The following is a 20,507-nucleotide window of genomic DNA, read 5'->3' on the forward strand; positions in this document are numbered from 1 at the left end:
CCGAACTCTGAGCAGAAAGTACTTAACACTTCCTTTTGGATCCCAGTTCACACGCCTCATGCAATACCAAATCTTCAGCTTAACTTTGTAATTTTAACTTTGTAATACTGGTCAAGGACCACAATAAATTATACTACATACCAAATCTTCAGCTCAGAGACAAGAAAACCTGTAATTTATGAATTTCTATTTCTTATGTCATACAAACACCCATACTAACACCCTTAGTTAATTGTTCATAACCAATTCATAAAAATTCTTAAATAACTTGCACACCCAGTACTTTACCCAGCCATTTGTCATTACCTTCTCATCAAGGGCTTTATGATGTTCAAACAGGGACTTTAGTGCCTTCAAAACTTCAACTTCACTAGAAACTCCTGCTGGAGACTGAGCCTGCCTTTTTACAACTGTCATTCTAAGGGACCGCTCATGTCGGGATACAAGACATTCCAAATGTTCTAGCAGCAGCTGAAAAACAAGATCAATGGCTTTCTGTAGAAGCTTTCGGGAATAGCACAGAGGGAAAATCCTGTCCTATGACCTTGGGCTGAGTTCTCCCTCTCCTCTGCTAGGAGACACAGAAAAGAGGCTAAGCAACAGCTACTCCTTTCAGGGGAGGGAGTTCCTCAACTGCAGATAGCAAGAAGGATCTGACCTGCCTGCTTGCAGAAGCTCTAACACCTAAAGCATTTAACAGGTTGGACAGGACAGATTCTATGACAAGAGGTTCTACATCCCAAGAGAAAGACTGAGGACAGCAGTGCCTCTTTCCTGATTTCCAGAAAGTTGGGTCTGAAGTTCTCTGTATGGGGAATGGTTAGCTAGTGAGGGCAGAAAAAACAGCCTCATGGTTCCAAGCTTGATGGGGCAGAGAACAGGATCTTTGAAGAACCCTGTGCAGAGCCTTTGGTGGAAGAAGTATCACCTGAACTGCTTCCCCTTCTAAGATCAGCAGGGAGGCAGACCAGTCACCACTTACTCCAGCTGCATCTCATTGGTATCAAGGGGAATGATATTCTGTTTGACAGGGCTCTTGTCACTACAGGAGGGTGTTCAGCTTCTCTCTGGCACTTTCCACAGTGCTTCTGCTGATTTTTTTTTACATCCTGCTTTTCTCCTTAACTGGGGACCAAACCTGCTTATCACACCATTCTCTCCATCTCAACCTTATCCTCACAACAACCTTGTGAAATGGGTTAGGCTGAGAGACTGTGATGGGGCCAGGGTCACCCAGCAAGCTTCCATGACAAAGCAGGGATTCCAACCCTGTTGTCCCAGGTCCTAGTAAGACACAACGCTACACCATGTTTGCTATGCCTTTCTACCTTCTTGCAACATGAAAACCCTGTGTGGACTGGATCATTCAGCAAGGCAAAGCCTGAAACTTTACTACTGGTAGAAGGCCCCTCAGGAAAGTGTCTGCCACAGTTGCAGTGCTCTTATGCCCATCTCTTTAAAGAGGGATAGTCACTATGTGGCCGGCACTACTACTACTACTGTTGGGACAGAGCTGTTGTCTTTAACGCCCTCTTTTTTTGCTGTTGCTATTGTCTTTTACTTTTCTCTTTCTCTTTTTTTAAATGGAGCTCAAGAGGGCTCCTGCTAACCCTGCCTCACAATATCTAGGCAGAAAGATGGCAGCAAGTATGAGGTTCCCTATTACCAGACAAAATTTCTTTGCCCTGCCTACAAGTCTCAGGAGGTGGGTCCTAACCTAATTGAGACTCATCTCCTGCCCACAAGTGATATGGTGCTCTCTCTTTTAGTTCAAATTTTATTTATTGTAAAGGAAGAAGCAACAAAAAATAAATATGAGGGCAGAGAATTGAGAACATACTTTCATTTCTTTCATCAGATGAATTACTCTAGATACTAGCCAGCAATCTGTTTTCATATTTCTATATGCTCCCAAGAGCCCAATGTCTGTTTGAGTCCACTCCTTCTGTAAGCTCATCTTCTACATAAATTGTCCTTGGGAAGATAAGAAACACTTTACTGACAGCAGAACTACATGTTCGCCATCTGCCTCACATTGAAACCCAGGCTACCACAGGTCTTTTGCAAAACAACTCTGAGAGGAAACTATACTATATAGGGGAGAAATGCTGGGCAGGTAAATAATTAATCCTTCCCCTCATAACTGCTCTAGCTGCTTCCCCTCCCAAAAAGAGGTTGTAGAACCATGAGTTGTACATTTATCCAAGAAAGTTGGTTCACAAGGATGAATAATTTGTATATCTTTATTGCTACCTGTATTTTACTTGTTAGTAGTAACACTGGTTGTGAAAATCTAAGTCTTGTTTTGCATATGTGACCCTCAGAGAGGCTTGTGTAAAAGTAAAATTAATATCAGGTTCATAATTCCACATTATGAGGATCAAAGCTATATTTTAAAAGAATTAGTCTAGCCCTTATGGCTGCATCCATAGAACTGAAATGACATGGGCAATACCAGGTCAAATTTCCTAAACTAACAAAGGGCTCATTTACTGGCATCTTGCCTCTTCTCAATATTACCAGATGATGAATTATTCCAGTTAAACCAAATTGCTTACTTAGTATAATTTATATAGAAGAATCCAATTTTTTAGCATTAAAATTGGGTTCTGCCAAAGCAATGTGTTGAATCCTACAAGTAGTTTACGGAATGGATCTCTCCCCCACACATCCCTAAAAAAGCTGCTCCGTTAGGCTATCCTTAGGAACAGAGGCTCAGTTCCAGACCAGCGCTTCCACGGGCGCAAGACCTTCCGCCTGCAGAACATGACTCCCCACTCCTCTAGCAGCCTAAAATGTCCCTTAGTTCTACTCGAGGATCCCCTGCCCCTCAAGAACAGAACTGGAAAGGACAGTTCAGGCTGCCAGAGGGCTCTGAGGGGGGTGGGGAGGTGAGACAGTCATGGTCTGCTTTTGCACCTGTGGAAATGCTAGTCTAGATACAAGCAAGAGTGGGATATAGCAGGAGGGGTTGCAGCTGGCAGGGGGAAACAATTCGGCAGAAAGTCACCCTTTGCTGTCTTGCACTGGGTATTCCACGAATACAGTGAATGTTTTGCTGGGAGCGGATTTCAGCAGATTCCTCTTTCTTGCTACAACACTGCCACCCCAAACCCACGCCACATACAACTCTGTTCAAGAACATGAAGCTGCTTGGAGGGGGGGAATGGGACAAAGAAAGTTGTGGAATGAAGGGAAAGAGATACATGCCATGCAGTCCCTCCCTTTTGGGTTTACAGGACCAAAGCATTGAACATACACAGTCCTGCTGTTAGTATCTCAGTCTATAAAGCATATATGGGTGCGAGAGTTCTAAACTTAGGCACATCTAGCTAATTAATGCAGTCTTAAATTGCTTAATTTGATTATACATCATTAATCCACTGAACGGATCAAGAAGTTCAAGGATTTAAGTATTTTTCCTTCACACGATTTCTATACTCAACCCTCCCACAGCTACTTAATTGGCACTTAGCTTTTTTAGTTTCAGGCACCTGGTGAACATATTTTGCTCTCTCGTGGTTTGGTATAATTTTGTTGACTCCTAAATCCCTTTTTGTATGGATTTTTTCTTGCAGGCTGTGTTTTGTGGGGGTATTTTCTCAAGAGATAATAAAATGATCCCTAAAACCATTAGAAGTTATGGTTCACTTGGCTTAATGAAAGAAGAAACGTATATCTTTCCAAAAACTTCTTCTCAATCCTTTTGAGTTGAACTTTTGAACTGGGAAGAATTCTATACTCTAGAAATATACTTCAGACACTTTTTTGAAAAACAGAAATGGGGGAAATTCTCTGCAACTAACAAAGCCAACTAGCAAGTAATCAACCATTAAATATAAATTCCCTAAGACTTGCAAACTATGCCTTGAGGAATAAAATAATGATTTTTAAGAGGTACCAGTTTAAACATGCAAGTTTCTGATTGCATGTTGGGGATTTCCAAAATCCAGCAAATGCTTGCATTTATCTAATAATGTTAGCACCAATTCAGCCTTCAAATGGGCAAGATTATGCCTGGTAGAAACTTCTGAGAATGCACTCTGGAACTCTAAATTAAATTCAGAAAGAAATTTTTGGATTGTAAAGATGCATGCTTTATGATCATGTACATTTGCTGCATTTATGCCAGTGTTACAGGAATACATAGGTGTTACAGACAGATATGCGTCTCAAAACATTTGGCAGGCATGTACAAAAGCCCATAGATGACAGCAGCTTCTCAGTATATTTTTACCATGTGTCTGTCTGTGAATGTACACATCCTATTCATACTTTCTACCTGTGTCTCCTATAGAGAAAAATGGAGAACTGTGGGATACATATTTGCTACCATAAGGTTTGAAATAGCTCTAATTATTTCAGCCTGGGAAGATGCTTCACTGCCTACCATTTTCAGATTCTTAACGCATCACTACTCAAACATTGGCTGTGGTGGTATACCAAATGAAAGTCATGCTCAAGACAAAAACCTCAAATAACACCTCTGCCTTGCATACTATGTAATACAAGCTATATAAAGGGTGCATGGCCGCCCAGAAGAAAGCAAACCAACCCTTGTATTGTTTCTTTCTGCTTTCAGTTCTGCAATTTCTTCTTCTCTTTCAAGGAGTTGTTCTCTGCATACATTAAGCTCCTTAGTAAGCGCTGCAAACTCCTGGAAGACAATTAATAATGAGTTAATTATAGAGGGACCGATAATACGCACCTCACACAAGTTCATATAGTAATCTTGACTAAAGGCCAGAAAATATACTATGCTGTAGTAGTCCCACCATTACCCTTTGAAATTTTGTTGCACTCCCACTCAAGACAGCATTGGGACAATAACACAAGTGTTTTATACTAAGCAAGCTAAGTATATTTTTTACATAAAGCTATGCCATGTTGTCTATATGCAGCCCTATTAATTAATGGCATCACAGTATACACTTCTTAGAACAGAACTTCATCCTTCACCTTTAACTGCCTTCAAAGACTGAAAACATAACATAGGGTCAATAGTACACTCACTCCAGCATATTGCTCCCAGGAAGCCAATCACTAGGATGAGACAGCAAATTCCCACCCCCATTATGCACACCACCAACTGGTATCCAGTATCTGACCGTCTTTGAACCTCGAGGTTCCATTTAGGTATCACAGCAGACAGAAGTTATAAGTGCTGAGCCAAAGAAAATCCAAACAAAAGCTATGTTACAACCTTTATTAAGAAGAACCAAAGTGACACAAGCTGCAGCCTTATAGGCAAGGGAGGGAAGCGAGAGCTTTAGTGGCATCTCTAGAAAGTACCCTCTCCTTCTACTTTCTCCACCCAATACATTACCAAACCTCTATCAACCTTTTAGTTGCTTTTTAAGCTTAAAATCTCTAAAACTTCAGAATCCCTTGAAGGAAGGTACTCCAACACCCTGACCACTTTGCACTCAAAAACAAACAAAAAAACCTCAACAAGTTAATGCTAGGCCAGATGCATGACCTTATCAACCTACATGAGATCTAATTTTTCACTTTGTTGCCCACAGACACAATTTGGAAAGATTCAAATAATTCATAGCTAGGTTTGCAATTAACTGCTTTAAGTAAATACCTTTTGGAATCCCAAACTAAAGCCACTAAGCTACCACTCCTAAGTAGCTCTATTCGGAAGTCCCATTTTATTCAATGGGGCTTACTCCCAGGAAAACATTCTTAGGATTGCAGCCCAAGTCTATGAAACAATATTGAAAACACTAGCAAACAAGTTAGCAAACCAAAAGGAAGAGCATTGAAGTACGGGGTCACAACATTTCAAGAAGCCAAAAGGGCAGGGTACTCTCAAGCCTTCATGTCAAATGGTGATCAGTTTGTCTAACTAGTTTTTACATCAGTTGCCATAACTAAGCAGCACCAAGTGCGACTGGTGGAAGGAAAAGTTACTAACTGCTCTTCTAAGATATTTGGTTAAGAAGCTAGTGCCCACTTGAGTACTCCAAATGGCTAGTCTCACTTGAAAAATCAAGGGGACATTTCTTGAAAATTCTCCCTGAACATCTCCAAGAATGAGATAATGGACTTGTGCAACTTGGCATGCATTTGGGTACGCCAGCTACATTTACCTCTCCTTTCCGTCACTTAATCCTCACAACGACCCTGTGAGGTAGGTTAGGCTGAGAGTGTGTGACTGGCCCCAGGTCATCCAGTGAGCTTCCATGGCAGAGAGGGAATTCGAACCTGGGATTCAAACCTAGTCTAACAGTTTAGCCACTACACCGTGCTGGCAATTTTAACACAATTTGGAACAATTTTAACTTGCCAAAGGGATTATGGGGCCAAAAGTCAATAACCATATTTTTTTAGAGAGTAGTTATTTGACAACAATATCCTCTATAGTTGCAATTCTAGCTCCAGTAGTGCAAACAAGATGTTAACAAGCACCTGGAGGAATGACATGGGGGGGGGGCAAAGAATGTTCATGGGTATGCACTTCAGAATGCACATCCAATTCAAAGCATATTTTAATGTTTCTAAAATGTATGCACCTCTAGCTGGCCAACAATGGCTGTTGTGGTAGTTTAAAAACATAGAATACTGAAGCCATTATAATAAACATAAATGTGTCTAAACAGAATCCTTGTCCTGCTACACAATACAGTGTAGGCAGTAGGCAGTCAGTCTATCAAGAAGGAACTTTCAGATGAAGATACAAAATATCTATCCAATTTATGCCCAGTCACCAGTGTAGAAAACGACATGTACACACGTAAATCAGTTTTCAGCTAAGAAAATCTGTGTTTATATAGGGACATGTAGCCATCCAACAGTTTTCAAATCATCAAGGGATCTTCCTTAGGAGTATGTGTAAAGAGGCCTGCTTTGGAGAAAATACATATGCTGATATTCTAATGTTATATTAAAATCTAAACCACCAATCTGTATATTTGATTTCAAGGGAGCTTTTAAGGTGTATAATGGATCTCAGCATATGCAGATAGAAATATTTAGCTTTATATTCAAGTTTATCTAGTTACTGAAGAGTACATCTTCAATTTTCTGGCTTCCTGATCAATGGTTTTATATTGATAATTATACATAAGTTCTTATTAATTCTAAAATATTTTTAGAAGTACTGAAACTTCAGTAGTATCCTACTGAACCTAAACAGCAACAAAGATTTTGGACACAAATGTTTTTCCATTAGAAAAGATTGGTGTATGTTACTAGAAAAAATATAGTGTGAATAGATTAATGAGTTTAAATAACCTTCCTACAGCTTCTTGATGCCATGCTGGAGACAGTCACCAGTCTGAGGGTGCTTCTTCACGCCATGTGCAAGTGGCAGAGCCGTGTCGGTCTACAGCATGCAGATGCTTTACATATATTTCTTTAATTAAACTTCCGGCTTTATCCATACAGCCAAAAAATATGCAATTCCCTAAACTATTTTGAGACCACAAAGATCTGGATTTTCTTGTTTTATTTCAAAAATGGTATTTTTACATAAATATGAAAGCTTGTGCATTACACCACATGTTTAAAAGTTGTGTCTACGACGTAGGGTATTCTGAAACATAACACCGTATCACACAACACATTCCATTACAGTTTATTTTGTATTAAGTAGCATTTTTCACTATACAAAGTATTTTACATCATAATATTATACCCAAGATTTCTTTACAGCATTTTGAAGGCACCAACATTGGCAGCATGTCACCCTTGACAACGAAAAGCTAGCAGTACATCCAAGAATTCTTTATAGTATAGTCAGTGACATTACAGATTTATCATATGCTTTGGGAGTAGATCCTTTACTTGTTAAGGCTAGTGTGGGTGGGGATATATGGGTAAAGAATATGACTAAAGGGAAAATTCACACTTCACGAGAGAGCAGCAGAGGGAGAAAGGGTACATTAATCCCTGGCCTTCTATGTTTCACCATAATCAAATAGAGAAATATAAACATTGTATGAGCTGACATACCGTAATCTTCTGTCATAAGGGCAAAAAACTTGGGGTTTACACCAGCTGGAAACTCAGGATATCAAACAAGTACTCTATGCTGTTGTACCGTGGCATCAGGGTTACTGTAATAGCCTATCATAACTGCCATGACAGTGGAACGATATACTGCAGGAAGCAGTATAAAATGGCTTTGGGAGAAGGATTTAGCTGGTATCCTGAGCTTTCTCAGAACTCAGTCCTGCCTCAAACAGTATAACGTAATGCAGGCAAAGGAGGTATGTAATAAAATACTTTTATTGAAATCAGACACACAAAAGAGCTCCCTTTACCAGCTATGCAGCATAAGAGCCTCAAATCCCAACCAACTATCTTCCGGTGGCTGGCTGTTATCACAGCCATGGACAACCCTTTCATTTGAATAAGGGCATCCAATAACAAGTTCTTACAGTGGCTCCACCAACTTTCCATAAAGCTTGGCAGGCGCCAACTTGGGGGAACCCTGATGCAAGGCATTAGGAATCCCCACCCTTCCTGATGGCACCAGCCATGAATGCCAGGCATCATAGAAAGGCAAAGTTCAGTGGGGAGGCTAAGGCATAATGTGCCCAAAGCTGTTTGCTCAAGTCCTGCACATGGCTAGAGAGCCCAGACAGGAGTCCCAGGCGATGCTCAAACTGCTGGGAGCCTGACTGGCTGCACTATATGTGCATCTTTTGGCTGGCACTCCCTCATGCACTGACTTTCTGCTTCACTGCAGTTTCATGGTTCATTACCACCAGCCACTCCCATTCAACTGAGAAACCTCTGCTTTGTCCATCCCTGCTCTTTCCCCCTCCCCAGTTATGTTTGATCTGGGGGGGATGCATCCTGGGGACCTTTGCAAGAGTTTACCTGTGTGACCACTGACCACCCTATTAGCTGCCTCCCTGTGTGAACTGCCTGCTGAAAACAGCAGTGATGGTCAGCTGCATTCTAGGGAGTTGTTCCGGTTATAGAACCCCTTGGTTTACAGGGAGTTTGAATAGAATTCTGGAGAATGGCAGTTGGAGAGTTCTGACAGTTGACTGAGAGGTTAACAGACAGAGTTTGGAAACAGCTATGTGAGCTGTAAGGTGTCTGTTGGAAGATTCTCCTCAGAAGTGAAAAGGAACAGGGTTTGGATTTTTGGATCAGGACAGGATCAATAACCAGTTATCTAGGAGAAATAGCTCTAAGGTTTATAGAGTGACTTCTAAGAAATTAATGGGAAATAGCTCTTGTGAAATGAGTGATCCCCGGCCCATTTAAAGTGTGTTCATGTTCCTAACTCCTAAAACTAAAGGAGCACTGTGAAAGCGGAAGACGGTTAAGTTTAAGAAACTAGTGACTGCCAAGAGAAATCACTCAGTAGAAAACAACAGTTTAAACGCTTGTATGTGAACTACCTAGATACATTTAGAAATACAATATATCACTTGAACTTAACCATTTCAAACTTTTCAATTCAGTTATTCTGTTACCATCTACATTCTTGTTATGAAAAATTGCAATCCTGACTTTTAAATCCCACAACAAGAGACACTTTTGCATACCACTTAGATGGTAATCCCAGGTTTCTTTTTAGATATGTATTTTTTAAAGTATCCAATTAACTTAATTTGGGGTCCTCCTGGAGATTATCAAGTATCACACTAGTGAAACAGTAGCAATGTGTTTAGGATATGTAGAAGGGGATATAAGTAGACACAGTAACAAATACTACTAATCACATAAAAAGTAACATCCTGTATTTGGCAAGTCTTACTTTTGCAGTACGCCTAAAAATTTAATTCCAGAAGTGCCAGCTAGGATTATTTATTGAACACTGTGTGCCTGGCATTCTATTTAAAAAACAACAACTCTCAGTTCTTACCCAAAGAAGCTTATAGTTCAGCAACATTTGCCTCAAATAGTTCACTCTTCAATATCCATAGACTTTGTTCAGTTTTTAATGCAATGTCTTAGTGAAAATGCTGAATTCTAATTAAACCTGAATAAATTAATGCTGAAATTACTTGCACACAGAGAAAAGGGTGAAAAAGAGACCATGAGTCACCAGTACATGCTAGCCTAGAACATTTGATTCCAGTGCTATTGTCCAGAAGCAAAATGCAGTTAACACTTAAAAGTCCTACCCTGAAAACTAGGTGTCTCTGATTCTGAAAACTTGCCAGACTTGAAGCACTGAAGTTTTCCTTTAATTAACATTGTGGAACTCCCTGCCCCAGGACGTGGTGATGGCTGCCAACTTGGAAGGCTGGAAGAGGGGAGTGGACATGTTCATGGCTACTAGTCAAAATGGATACTAGTCATGATGCATACCTATTCTCTCCAGGATCAGAGGAGTGTGCCTATTATATTAGGTGCTGTGAAACACAGGCAAGATAATGCTGCTGCAGTTGTCTTGTTTGTGGGCTTCCTAGAGGCACCTGGTTGGCCACTGTGTGAACAGACTGCTTGACTTAATAGACCTTGGTCTGATCCAGCATGGCTTTTCTTATGTTCTTAACATATCTACCTTTTCCAATTGTGCATTAGGAAAAGAAGTGACTTAGGGAAAAGCTCCCCCTTCTCTCATACCCAGCTTCAGATAAATGTCTCACAGCCTTCCTTACATTGCCTGCTGTCAAATAACACACACCTTAAAAGAGTCTGAGTGTTCCTACTGTGAAAGCCTGGGGAACTTTCCTTCACAGTCTGTGGGGCTATTAGACTTGAGAGCTGTGAAAGTGATGTTAATGAGAAATTCACTTTTTTCGCTTTAGAAAAACCAAATGTAAGCCACTAGAATATGAAAAGAACATTTGTTTTCCACAGCATGTTCATACAGAAGCATGTGGATGCTACAACTGGTTTACCCATAGTTGTATACTTAGACTGATGGTAGAAGACATCTTTTGGCATCAGTTTTTTGGTCTTGTGGCATTTTTGAAAACTATTAGTTAAAAAACTATTAGATAAAAAAATATTTTTATCCAATGCATCCAAGGAGACCAGGCCACAATACATAGTTCCCTGCCTCTATTTTATGTAATGTAACTTACATTATGGTAATGTAAGTTAGGTAGAAACACTATGACTGGTCCAAGTTCACCCAACAAGTTTCATGGTAAGTAGTGGTTTAGCACATCTCTCTCACCCTAGCTCCATATTCTATAACCTATGGATTCCCAACAGTGTGCCCACCAGGTGTTTTCTGGAAGTAAATGGGGCCAAGGGGTGCTTTTGCAACGTGGGGCTTCCAATTGGACACCCATACAATGCTTTGACAGGAGCTGTAGTCAGGAGCCACAGCACAAGGATCCTCCACTGCTGAAGGACAGTAATGTCCCTAAGCTGTCCCTGGAAAGGCAGCCTGCTGGGGGTGGGTGGGAAGCAAAGCCCTCCTCCGCCTGTTTGGCTTTTTTGTCCCAAGTACCCAGATTGAGACAAAGCAAGTCTGCTGGGCTAGAACAGAAGGGAGGTCAAAGCCCTCCTCTCCCTGCAGGCTTGCTCTCTTCAGGATGCTGGAGCTGCTGCCTGGGAGGAAGGCTGGGTTTGTGTTTGGAGAGGGGAATCACACACTTTCTCACAAGCAGCTGACAGAGAAAGTAGGATGTAAATATTTTAAATGTAAATAAATTTAAGTAAGTGTGTGTAGTTTTGTGGTTGGCTCTGCCTCCTCAGGCAGTCATTTTGTGGTTGCGCCCACCACCCTGAGTCAGAATTCCAAAGGGGCCCACAGCCTCAAAAAGTTTGGGGACCCCTGCCCTATGTTATGTGTTATTGTGTGTACAGTTTGGTATGTGATTAGAGAACTGCCCCTTCCTTATTAGCTGATGCTTCAGTGTGCCTTGATCCTTCCGTTTGATGCTGTTCAACCAGTTGCCTGCCAACTGGGTGGGGACCTCTGCCTTCTTGCTGCATCCCCCACTTAGAGAGATCCAAACCCATGGCCCCTGAATGACATATGGGTGCCTTTTCTCAATGAGCTGTTGGGAAGTTGCAAGGAGCGCCTCTTATGAATTTGCAGTTGCGTGGTCCCTTGTTGCTGCCCTGGGGCCTATACTCCCTTTGCCTGACAAAATGCTGGTGCTTCTGAACCCCGGTGTGGGAAAGATCTTGGCTGTGCTATTGGGACTGCACTAGCCAAAGAGCTACGTAAGTATGTTAAGTACTGTGGCTAGAAGTGCACTGTGTTCCCTTCTCTCTTCCTTTCTCCCCCCACCCCAGATTGAGGACATCGATAGTGGGCATATATATGGCCACCTGTTAAAAACATCCTCCCCGAGGTGGAGTACTTAAGTGCCATCAGGAGATTGTTAGCTGAGTAGTGATTTTAAAATGTATTGCATTTGTATCTGATATACTATATTGTGTTTAATGATGTTAGCCGCCCTGAGCCCAGGGGAGGAGGGTTAGAAATAAATTTTATTATTCCTTCTCTCCCTAGATGTGTTTTGCATATGGGCAGTAGCAGTCTGCCATCAGGGCTGTGTGCTCATGGCAGCATGCATTGGTTGGCTGTCTCCATCTGCTTCTTACAGGATATCACCAGAATGATGCTCTGTGATTGGAGAAGGGGATGCTATCAACTCAAATACAGTTGCTATGTTCTCTTAACCTTTTTGAAGGATGCATCTTTCACATTTTTTCCTCTCTGAAGCAAAAATGCAAAGCAGCAGCAGCGGGCATAACACAGACTACTGGCAGCAGCAGTGCTGCAGGGCCTTAGGCATGACAAAGATGATGGGCAGCCCAATCCTATTTAATACATACTTAATTTAGCATCAGCCTATTATTCTACACTGTGTGCCTCAGTATAAAAATGATTCCTGGCTTTGGGGATTAAAGCACAGGCACGGTTCAGACCCTTGAATTAGAGGTCAGCTTGTATTTGTGAGACCTGAGATGGAGACCATTTGGGATTTGGGGTGGGGAAAAAGAAGAAATCTACAAATTTACAAGCTGATGCTGCAGAAATCAATACTGAATGAATGCTAAACGATCTGTGTTTAATGGGGGGGGGGGAGGTAACAAATATCCAGTCTGATGAAAAGTTCTGGGGAATTCAGAAGCTTGCACGTGGTTTTGTGTTATTAGGGTTGGTACTACTAAAGGTGTCACACAACTTGTTTTTGGAAGACTTCCGAGGACCCATAGGTTTATCTACAAACTTTGTTTACAAAAGTTCAAGTATCCCTTTTTCAACCAGGTTTTGCCATGCATTTTAGTAACCTGAAATTCTAAATACATCCACGTAGGAAATAGCATTATGGCATATTAGAGACATTAGTTTATTAGACAAACCTTTCCCCACTCTATGTTGTAAAATAACACGAATGAACTTTGATTTTTAAAAAAGGACAGTCAAGCCTTTTACATATTCATAATCTTTTCTACAGATTCATGCTTTGCTGTAAACCAAATCACTATAATCAGGCATCTTAACAGCAAATATGACAATTTCTTTATAACACCTTAATCAGTCTCACTTGCGCTTATTAACGCTGTGATTTTTTAAAGCTGCAAATCTCTTTATATTTGTTTGCAATTTAAAACAAAATATTTCACTAAATTCAAAAGCTAAGATCTAAATTCAAAATCTCATGCTTGCACAATTAGATATTAATAAAATCTATTCAGTGCTTGAACACAGAATTGTAGAGCCACGCCCATAAAAACTATTTCAAACTTCCGTCATTAAATCAACAAAAAAAATCAGGTATATGAATAATGTTCAACATTTTGCCAAATACTTGATTTGTACTAGTTACATTTTGAAAGCACAAGATTTCAATTTTAAACTGCAAAGTATTCAGCAGCAGATACTGTTCCTACTGTGTTTTTTGCATAATCAGATGCTAGTTTATGTTCATGATTCTGAAAGCAGGTAAGTCAAAAGAAAAAAGTTAACTTATTCAGTTAACTTATGCCCAAGTTAATACTTCAAGTGTCACTTTTCGCTGTATATTAAAGACGCCAACACCTGATTTACAGAAAGAATTATAATACACATTTCAAGAAAGTGCATCTTCCAAGTCAATACTGGCTGCGTGACACTGATTTAATCATCAACATTTTACTTTTTGGCATTCAACAAGTTTGTACTAAGTGCCACAAGCCAAGACTAGAGAATGAAATCATTCCACTCTAGAACGCCCTTCAGAACATTTGCAGCCCCTACTCCTCCTACCGCCATGACTTTGGACAGTTGCGTGTCCAGCCTGCTCTCCTGTTCAAAAGGCATTAGCATTAATACAGGAGAAAAGGCTGGAGCACCAAATTACCACCTGCTGTAGACCAGAAGTGTCACAAACTCAAACACAGGCTCACCACTCTTGTTTTACAGTGCCAGGCTACAATCCAAAAAAAGCAGTTAATAGATTAGATTAGTGAACTGTACTGACAGAAGATTTTACCCCTTTCCCTCTCTCCACTGCACCTCCTGACTTGCCATCAATCAACTGGTACCACAACCCTGGAATAAGATTTCCAGAGGTCAGAAAGGACAGCTGGGGGCGGGGGGGAAGCAGAAGATAGGAAAGATCCATGACCATCAGTGCTCTCTGACAACGGAGTGCTAGATCTAACCCAGCGTATTTTATTAATTGCAAGTAGAAGAGCATCAAGCAGTCTTAAAGTATGTTTTTGCTGGCTTGTATCATTTCATCTTCTCTTGAGTAATTTGTTCTTCTCCTTTTTAAACCTATTTGTCAAAGAATTGACCGGAGCTGAAGTACTGTGTAATTTAAGGCAACTCTTCAGTGAAACCAATAATATGCATACACCATTTGCTTTGAAGTTCACTAATTAATAACTTAGTAGTTGTAACAAGTTTCTGTTCCAATGTTTCCTCGTATCTTGGACTTCTAATATTCCACTTGCACAGCACTAACTAAACTAACTGTAACAGTCACAAGACATTCCAAAATTTCACAGTCTATTCTGCAGACCAATATAGTCTATTAACCATAAAATTTCAGTTCAGAAAAAAGGCAGTTTGTATGCTGGATTATCATGACCAAGGAGAGCAGGATAGTAAGTTGAAATAATAAATGATAACCCCCTGATCAGAGATGCATTTAAAAGTTTTCCCCTGAAGATCTTCTGTTAAAAACGCATTTAACTTTGTTCCTCTAGTTCTCATAACATATGAACACTAGACCTTAAACTGAAAAGAATACAGTAATGAAACACCTCAAAAATCCTTGAAAAAGTCAACTTGTGTTATATCAAGACTAGAGCTGATTAAGGTCCTTCAGTTAGCCATGAAGAATTTGCTTTGGACAGTAGTTACAGAACCCCATGGGGCCCCAGGACACCATTTTCTCAGACTCAGTCATCAGTACTTTGATCAAAATATATTTAAAGGAAGCCGTGAGACAAATCATCATCTAGTTAGTATGAATGGTACTGGATTTTACACCCTCTGCCTGTTAAGACTACTGCCTAGGATAAGATAAAACTATATGATTCCTTACTTCTGATGTTCAAGTAGGGCAATACTGATTATTAAATTCTGTAATTTTGTTATTCTAGTAAATACATTAGGGCCAAACAATACATGACACTGGAACTGTACCTAGATCCCTTCATATGTAATTTAGCCTCAAAAAGCAGCCATGGCTTCATCCCCCAATATGAATTAGGTCTGTGGTACTTGAAGAGGCTGGGTTTTAACCTTTCCCAAGCCATTTTCTCAACTGAAACCAGTCTCATTGGGATGGGCAGGGGGAATACATGGTTGTGCTTATCTACTTTCCCATACTAGAGCTAAAAAAGATCCCAGAGTAACCATTTTCAGCTGGGGAAATAGGGGGAAGAAGAGATAAAAGTTAACCTCCCTAAGCCTCAATCCACACCAAGAGTACCGTTTACCCTACTAACATGAATTTATACAGAGGCTTAAATGTCTTAATATTTCCACTACCAAAGAGACAGAATAAAGTTGAAACAGAATAATGTACTGTGTATGGCTGCTTCTCATATGGGTGCTCTCTCTTTGTCAAGGAAGAGAAATATAAACGCATTCACTCGCATATACCTCAGGAGCAATGACTTCAACATGCCATGTTTTCTCATGTGTAGAAACATAACACTACACCTGATACAAACTTCTGCCTTTTTCCTAGCAAACTGGCCATGGCATCAGAGCACTGCTGCATTTCTTCATGTGGGGAAAACAAAGTAGAGCATTACGGCTGATGCCACTACAGTCTCCGAATTGTAATTATTTTTTTAAAAAACCACAGTCCCCAAGATGCTTGGTTTCATGTTCTCTATTTTCTGAATCCAAACACTGTAAGCATGATCCGTTTATGATTAAAGCTACGGCTATATTTATTGGCAAGCCAATTTTGTCCACTTTTATAGTATTTTGCACTACTTCAATGTAGAAGACAAATTACCATATTTCCTTCAACAAGCTATCTTTTTGTCCAAAGTATTTTATTTAGAACATTTTATAACCCCTCTGCAGAAACAAGACAGCTTACAAAATAAAGAATAAAATACTATAAGATATTAATTAAAAACCAGCATTAAAATAGGCCCAGCCCAGCATAAAACATAAATAAAACACAGACCACAGATAGCTTAAAACAATAGTTTCCTGGATAAAACAGTGTTTTAAAAAATCAACCCCTACACTAAAAACTTGGGTGAACAGAAGAAAGCTACAAGCGAGGTACCACTACTGAATAAGCCCTGTCTCTGGATGCCACCTACCTCACCTCTGAAGGGCACAGAGAACCACGCTTGTGAGGCAGATTTTAAATGACAGGCTGGACAATATGGGAGAAGACAGTCCTTAGTGATTAACATCTATTACTTCAAAGATTAAAAGTCCGCCTTAAACATTTTATTTCATACTTCATACAAAATTTCAGTTAGCAAAGAAGAAATCAGTTTAGAAATTATAAACTAGTTATATTTTATAAACTTTACAATGTGTGTGTAAAGTGCTGTCAAGTTGTAGCCAACCTACGGCGACCCTGTAGGGTTCTCAAGGCAAGAGGCATTCAGAGGTGGTTTGCCATTGCCTTCCTCTGCATAGTAACCCTGGTATTCCTTGGTGGTCCCCCATTCAAGTACTAACCAGGGCCAACTCTGCTTAACTTCTGAGATCTGATGAGATCAGGCTCATTTAAAAACATACCTGGGGAAGTGCAGTATTCAGTTGTCGTTGTAGAGAGTCCCTTTCATGACCAACTTCATGCAGTTTACCCTGTGTTAATGTTAGTGTCTCTTGAGTCTCTCGCAGTGTGTCCAGCAGGCGGTCTCGTTCCTCCAACATGGATACCATTAATTGCTCAAAATGGGAATCAGTATCCGACTGTAGGGGGGAGCCTGAGCCATGGCTTCCGCCTCCCCCTGAAGGAATCTCTGCCTCACTGATAGTTGGCATCACCTCGCACATCATCTTTAAAGGAAGTTTTAGACTTAGTTATACTATTAAAAAGAATTACAAAGACAGAAGGGTTTTACAAGAAATGGCCAAACCAACCTTTATAACAAAGGCCTCTAAATCTTCGCTTATCTGAATATACCACCATAGCAGTAGAAAGCAAGTGTCTTTACAACCACATTACATTAAAGTTGTTCTCCACAATTAAGACAACATAACCTTATTTGTTTGCAAAACTGTGAACTTGCATATGTAATTTGACAAAGCCAACTACCTAGAACCCCTTGCTCAAGATTATTTAATATGGATTAGTTACACTTTAACTATTCTCTCCTGGTTACAATTAACATTTTTTGTTGTTGTCAAGTCACATCTGGTGGGGTTTTCAAAGCAAGAGACATTCAGAGGTGGTTTGCCATTGCCTACCTCCACATTACGACCCTGGTATTCCTTGGAGGTCTCCCATCCAAATACTTGGCAGGGTTGACCCTAGTTAACTTCTGAGACCTGACAATATCAGGCTAGCTTGGGCAATCCAAGTCAAGGTGTTAAATTTAATTAAAATTGTTGTCAATTATTTGGAGGAAAACACATCCCAGAGTTCTTAAAGCTGCTCGCTGCCATCATGAAAGCTAGACAAGAGGACTGGATGTAGGCCATTCAATTAGAGCCCATTGTGCTAGTTGTTCAATCTCTAGAGCAGAACTTTGCCATCACAAAGTGAGCATTAGAACATTTGGTAGCTAGATGCAACCATCAGTTAATGAGAAGGCTCCTGAGCAAAGCACAAAAAACCAAACCCACCTCTTTGCAAAGTAGTGCATCAAAGTGGCATGTTTTACAGGCACTGATTACAGAACATCCAGAGAAACACTGGGCTACATTTACCAGCGCTTTATGAGAAAAGCCACAGATCTCTTTAATACAAAAGATACATGGATTTGTATGTTGGTATAGTACTTCAAAAAATTTCTGACTTTAACAATTAAGATTCCCCTAAACTCAGCCACAAAACTGAACAGCTATTTTCTATTAAACCAACTCCTTTAAATAATTCTTCCAATAAAGTTCTTTTTAAGATGCCCATAATGATTCACTTAAACATAAGCAAGCAATTTGCTCAAGGGCTGTGCAATGGGAACAATTCGCCTCACCATACGTCTAAAATTATATTACAAAGAACAATGAAAATAACCTTAATTCTAAACATAGAGCAACATAATCAGAGCTTACCCAAGAGAGTATAATCTATTGAGTCCTCTATTGATCTGCCATCTTTTCAGCTACGAATAGAAACACACACTTTCATAAGCTCCCATAACTTCACTTACTTTTTTTGATGAAACAAAGAGGCTTTGCCAGAGGCCAACAGTTTCCAGCAATATCAGCTGTTTTCAGTAACTTCGCATGATGCTTTCCAAAAACCTTTCAAACAGCCGAGCAGCCATCCAGCTTGACTACGGCGTCCATTCATTAACAGGTCTCCAGCCCAGAAATTCACACAAGGCAGTGCATTATTAAAGCGTTGCGAAAAGGCGGATCAACGAGTCGAGTTATCCAGAGGAGAAGAATGGATACGAACAAGCAGCTTTCGGCTTCTTCTCTTTCTAATCCCGGCCCACAGGTCTTTCAGGAGTTCGGGTGGGAACGCAAAGAGAGAGGAGGGGGCTTCAGTGCCGACAAGCAACAGAGCACAGCATAGAAACCTCACTTTCGGGTCAGGACGGCATTACTTTAAGAACAGAAAACCGACAGAAAACAAATGTGGAGGTGTAGAGGAGCCGGGAGGCACTCCTCTGCTCCTTCTCCCGTTTAAGTCAGCGTAGGTAGGGTCTTCTTTCCTTGAGCGCCCCAAGTCTTCTTCTCGCGTTATTTATAATTCCTGTGAAGCGGGGGCAGGGAAGCTTCATAAGGCGTGGGGGGGCTACGGGGGTCACAGAGCCAGCCCCCCTCCCCTTGAAAAGGAACGGAGCCCACCCATATCTTCCCCCCCCCCGCCCCAAGCCGGATAAGGAAACCGAGAAGAGGTAGAAGGAGTTGAGAAGTTACAAGAAGCGAAGGGGAGGGCGAGGGGGGGGGATGTCCCCTGGACGGTCCTCTCCCCGGGAGCCGAGCGAGGAGAATGGGCGGCGCCTCTCCCACCGGAAACCCTCAAGGGAGACGCGGCGGGAACTGAGGGGGGGGGTTGCGCCTCCTCTCCCCCCCCAACCGCTTCTCACCCTCAAGCTCGGCCTGCCCAGCCCCACTCTCGCGGCCGGGGCGGCTCAGTCCCGAGGACAGGGAGGCGGTTGCGGCGGCGGCGGCCTGGGCCCGGTGGCGTCCCTGAGGAGGAAGCGGCGGCGGCTCAAGGGCTTGCGCGGTTCCCTCCTCCTCCGCCGCCTCTCTCCCTCCAGCCGGGCCCGCAGCCGCCGCTCGCAGTTCCGTCCTCCCCCAGCAGCCTTTGCGGGCGGCATGAGCCAGAGCGCCGCCCACAATGCACCGCGGCTAGGACCTGGTCTCTGCGCGCGCTTCGCCCCGCCCCTCATCCCAACCTGGCAGCCGTTGCCGCCTCAGGAGCTTGGCGCCCCTTGGGGGCGGCCTGTGTGTGTGCTTCTTTTCTTTTTAAAACAATCCTATTTCTCCCCCCCCCTTTCAAGAAATGGGACCGAGACATATCTTATCCGCCTTTCTGCTTTGCAGAACTCAAGGCAGTTTACAATGGAAAGAAAACAACAATGATTAAAGGGAATTTTAAAGGGAGATTGGAAAGAGAAACTGCTGAATTACAGTTGATATTCAAACTAAAGTCAATGCATTTACCTGGGCTGAATAAAGACCTTGCATTCATGGCCCATTACCAATGCTGATTTCTCCACACCCATCTCTCCCCTGGACATCACAGACTCTTTTGCATATCACACCTAATCCAATCAAACCTGCTATTCACATTTACATACTGTTCCTCTACTTAAAGACCGATGGATTCACATTCTAGCTGTATCTGAAGAAGTGAGCTGTGGCTCACAAAAGCTCATACCCTACCAGAAAATATTTTTGTTAGTCTTTAAGGTGCTACTGGACTCTTGCCCTTTTTGACTACTGCAAACAGACTAACATGGCTACCCACTGAATTATCAACAATGATTAAAACAGACAAACAAACAAACAAAAACCCTAA

General features: G+C 41.4%; 1 protein-coding gene across 5 annotated transcripts in view; it reads right to left on the reverse strand.

Moving 5' to 3' along the window:
• Window positions 1-18,706, reverse strand: part of PPFIA1 (PTPRF interacting protein alpha 1) — a 55,136-nt gene extending 36,430 nt beyond the window's left edge. For all 5 annotated transcript variants that reach the window (XM_056851820.1, XM_056851818.1, XM_056851819.1 and 2 more), the window contains exons 1-4: window positions 18,682-18,706; window positions 17,102-17,365; window positions 4,556-4,657; window positions 307-471 (exon numbers count right to left, since the gene is read on the reverse strand). In XM_056851820.1, coding sequence (XP_056707798.1) covers window positions 307-471; window positions 4,556-4,657; window positions 17,102-17,365 — 531 coding nt within the window. In that variant the 5' untranslated portion in view covers window positions 18,682-18,706. The remainder of the gene's footprint in view (window positions 1-306; window positions 472-4,555; window positions 4,658-17,101; window positions 17,366-18,681) is intronic.
• Window positions 18,707-20,507: the final 1,801 nt, after the last annotated feature.

Source organism: Euleptes europaea, chromosome 6 (assembly GCF_029931775.1).
Source record: "Euleptes europaea isolate rEulEur1 chromosome 6, rEulEur1.hap1, whole genome shotgun sequence".
NCBI lineage: Eukaryota > Metazoa > Chordata > Lepidosauria > Squamata > Sphaerodactylidae > Euleptes > Euleptes europaea.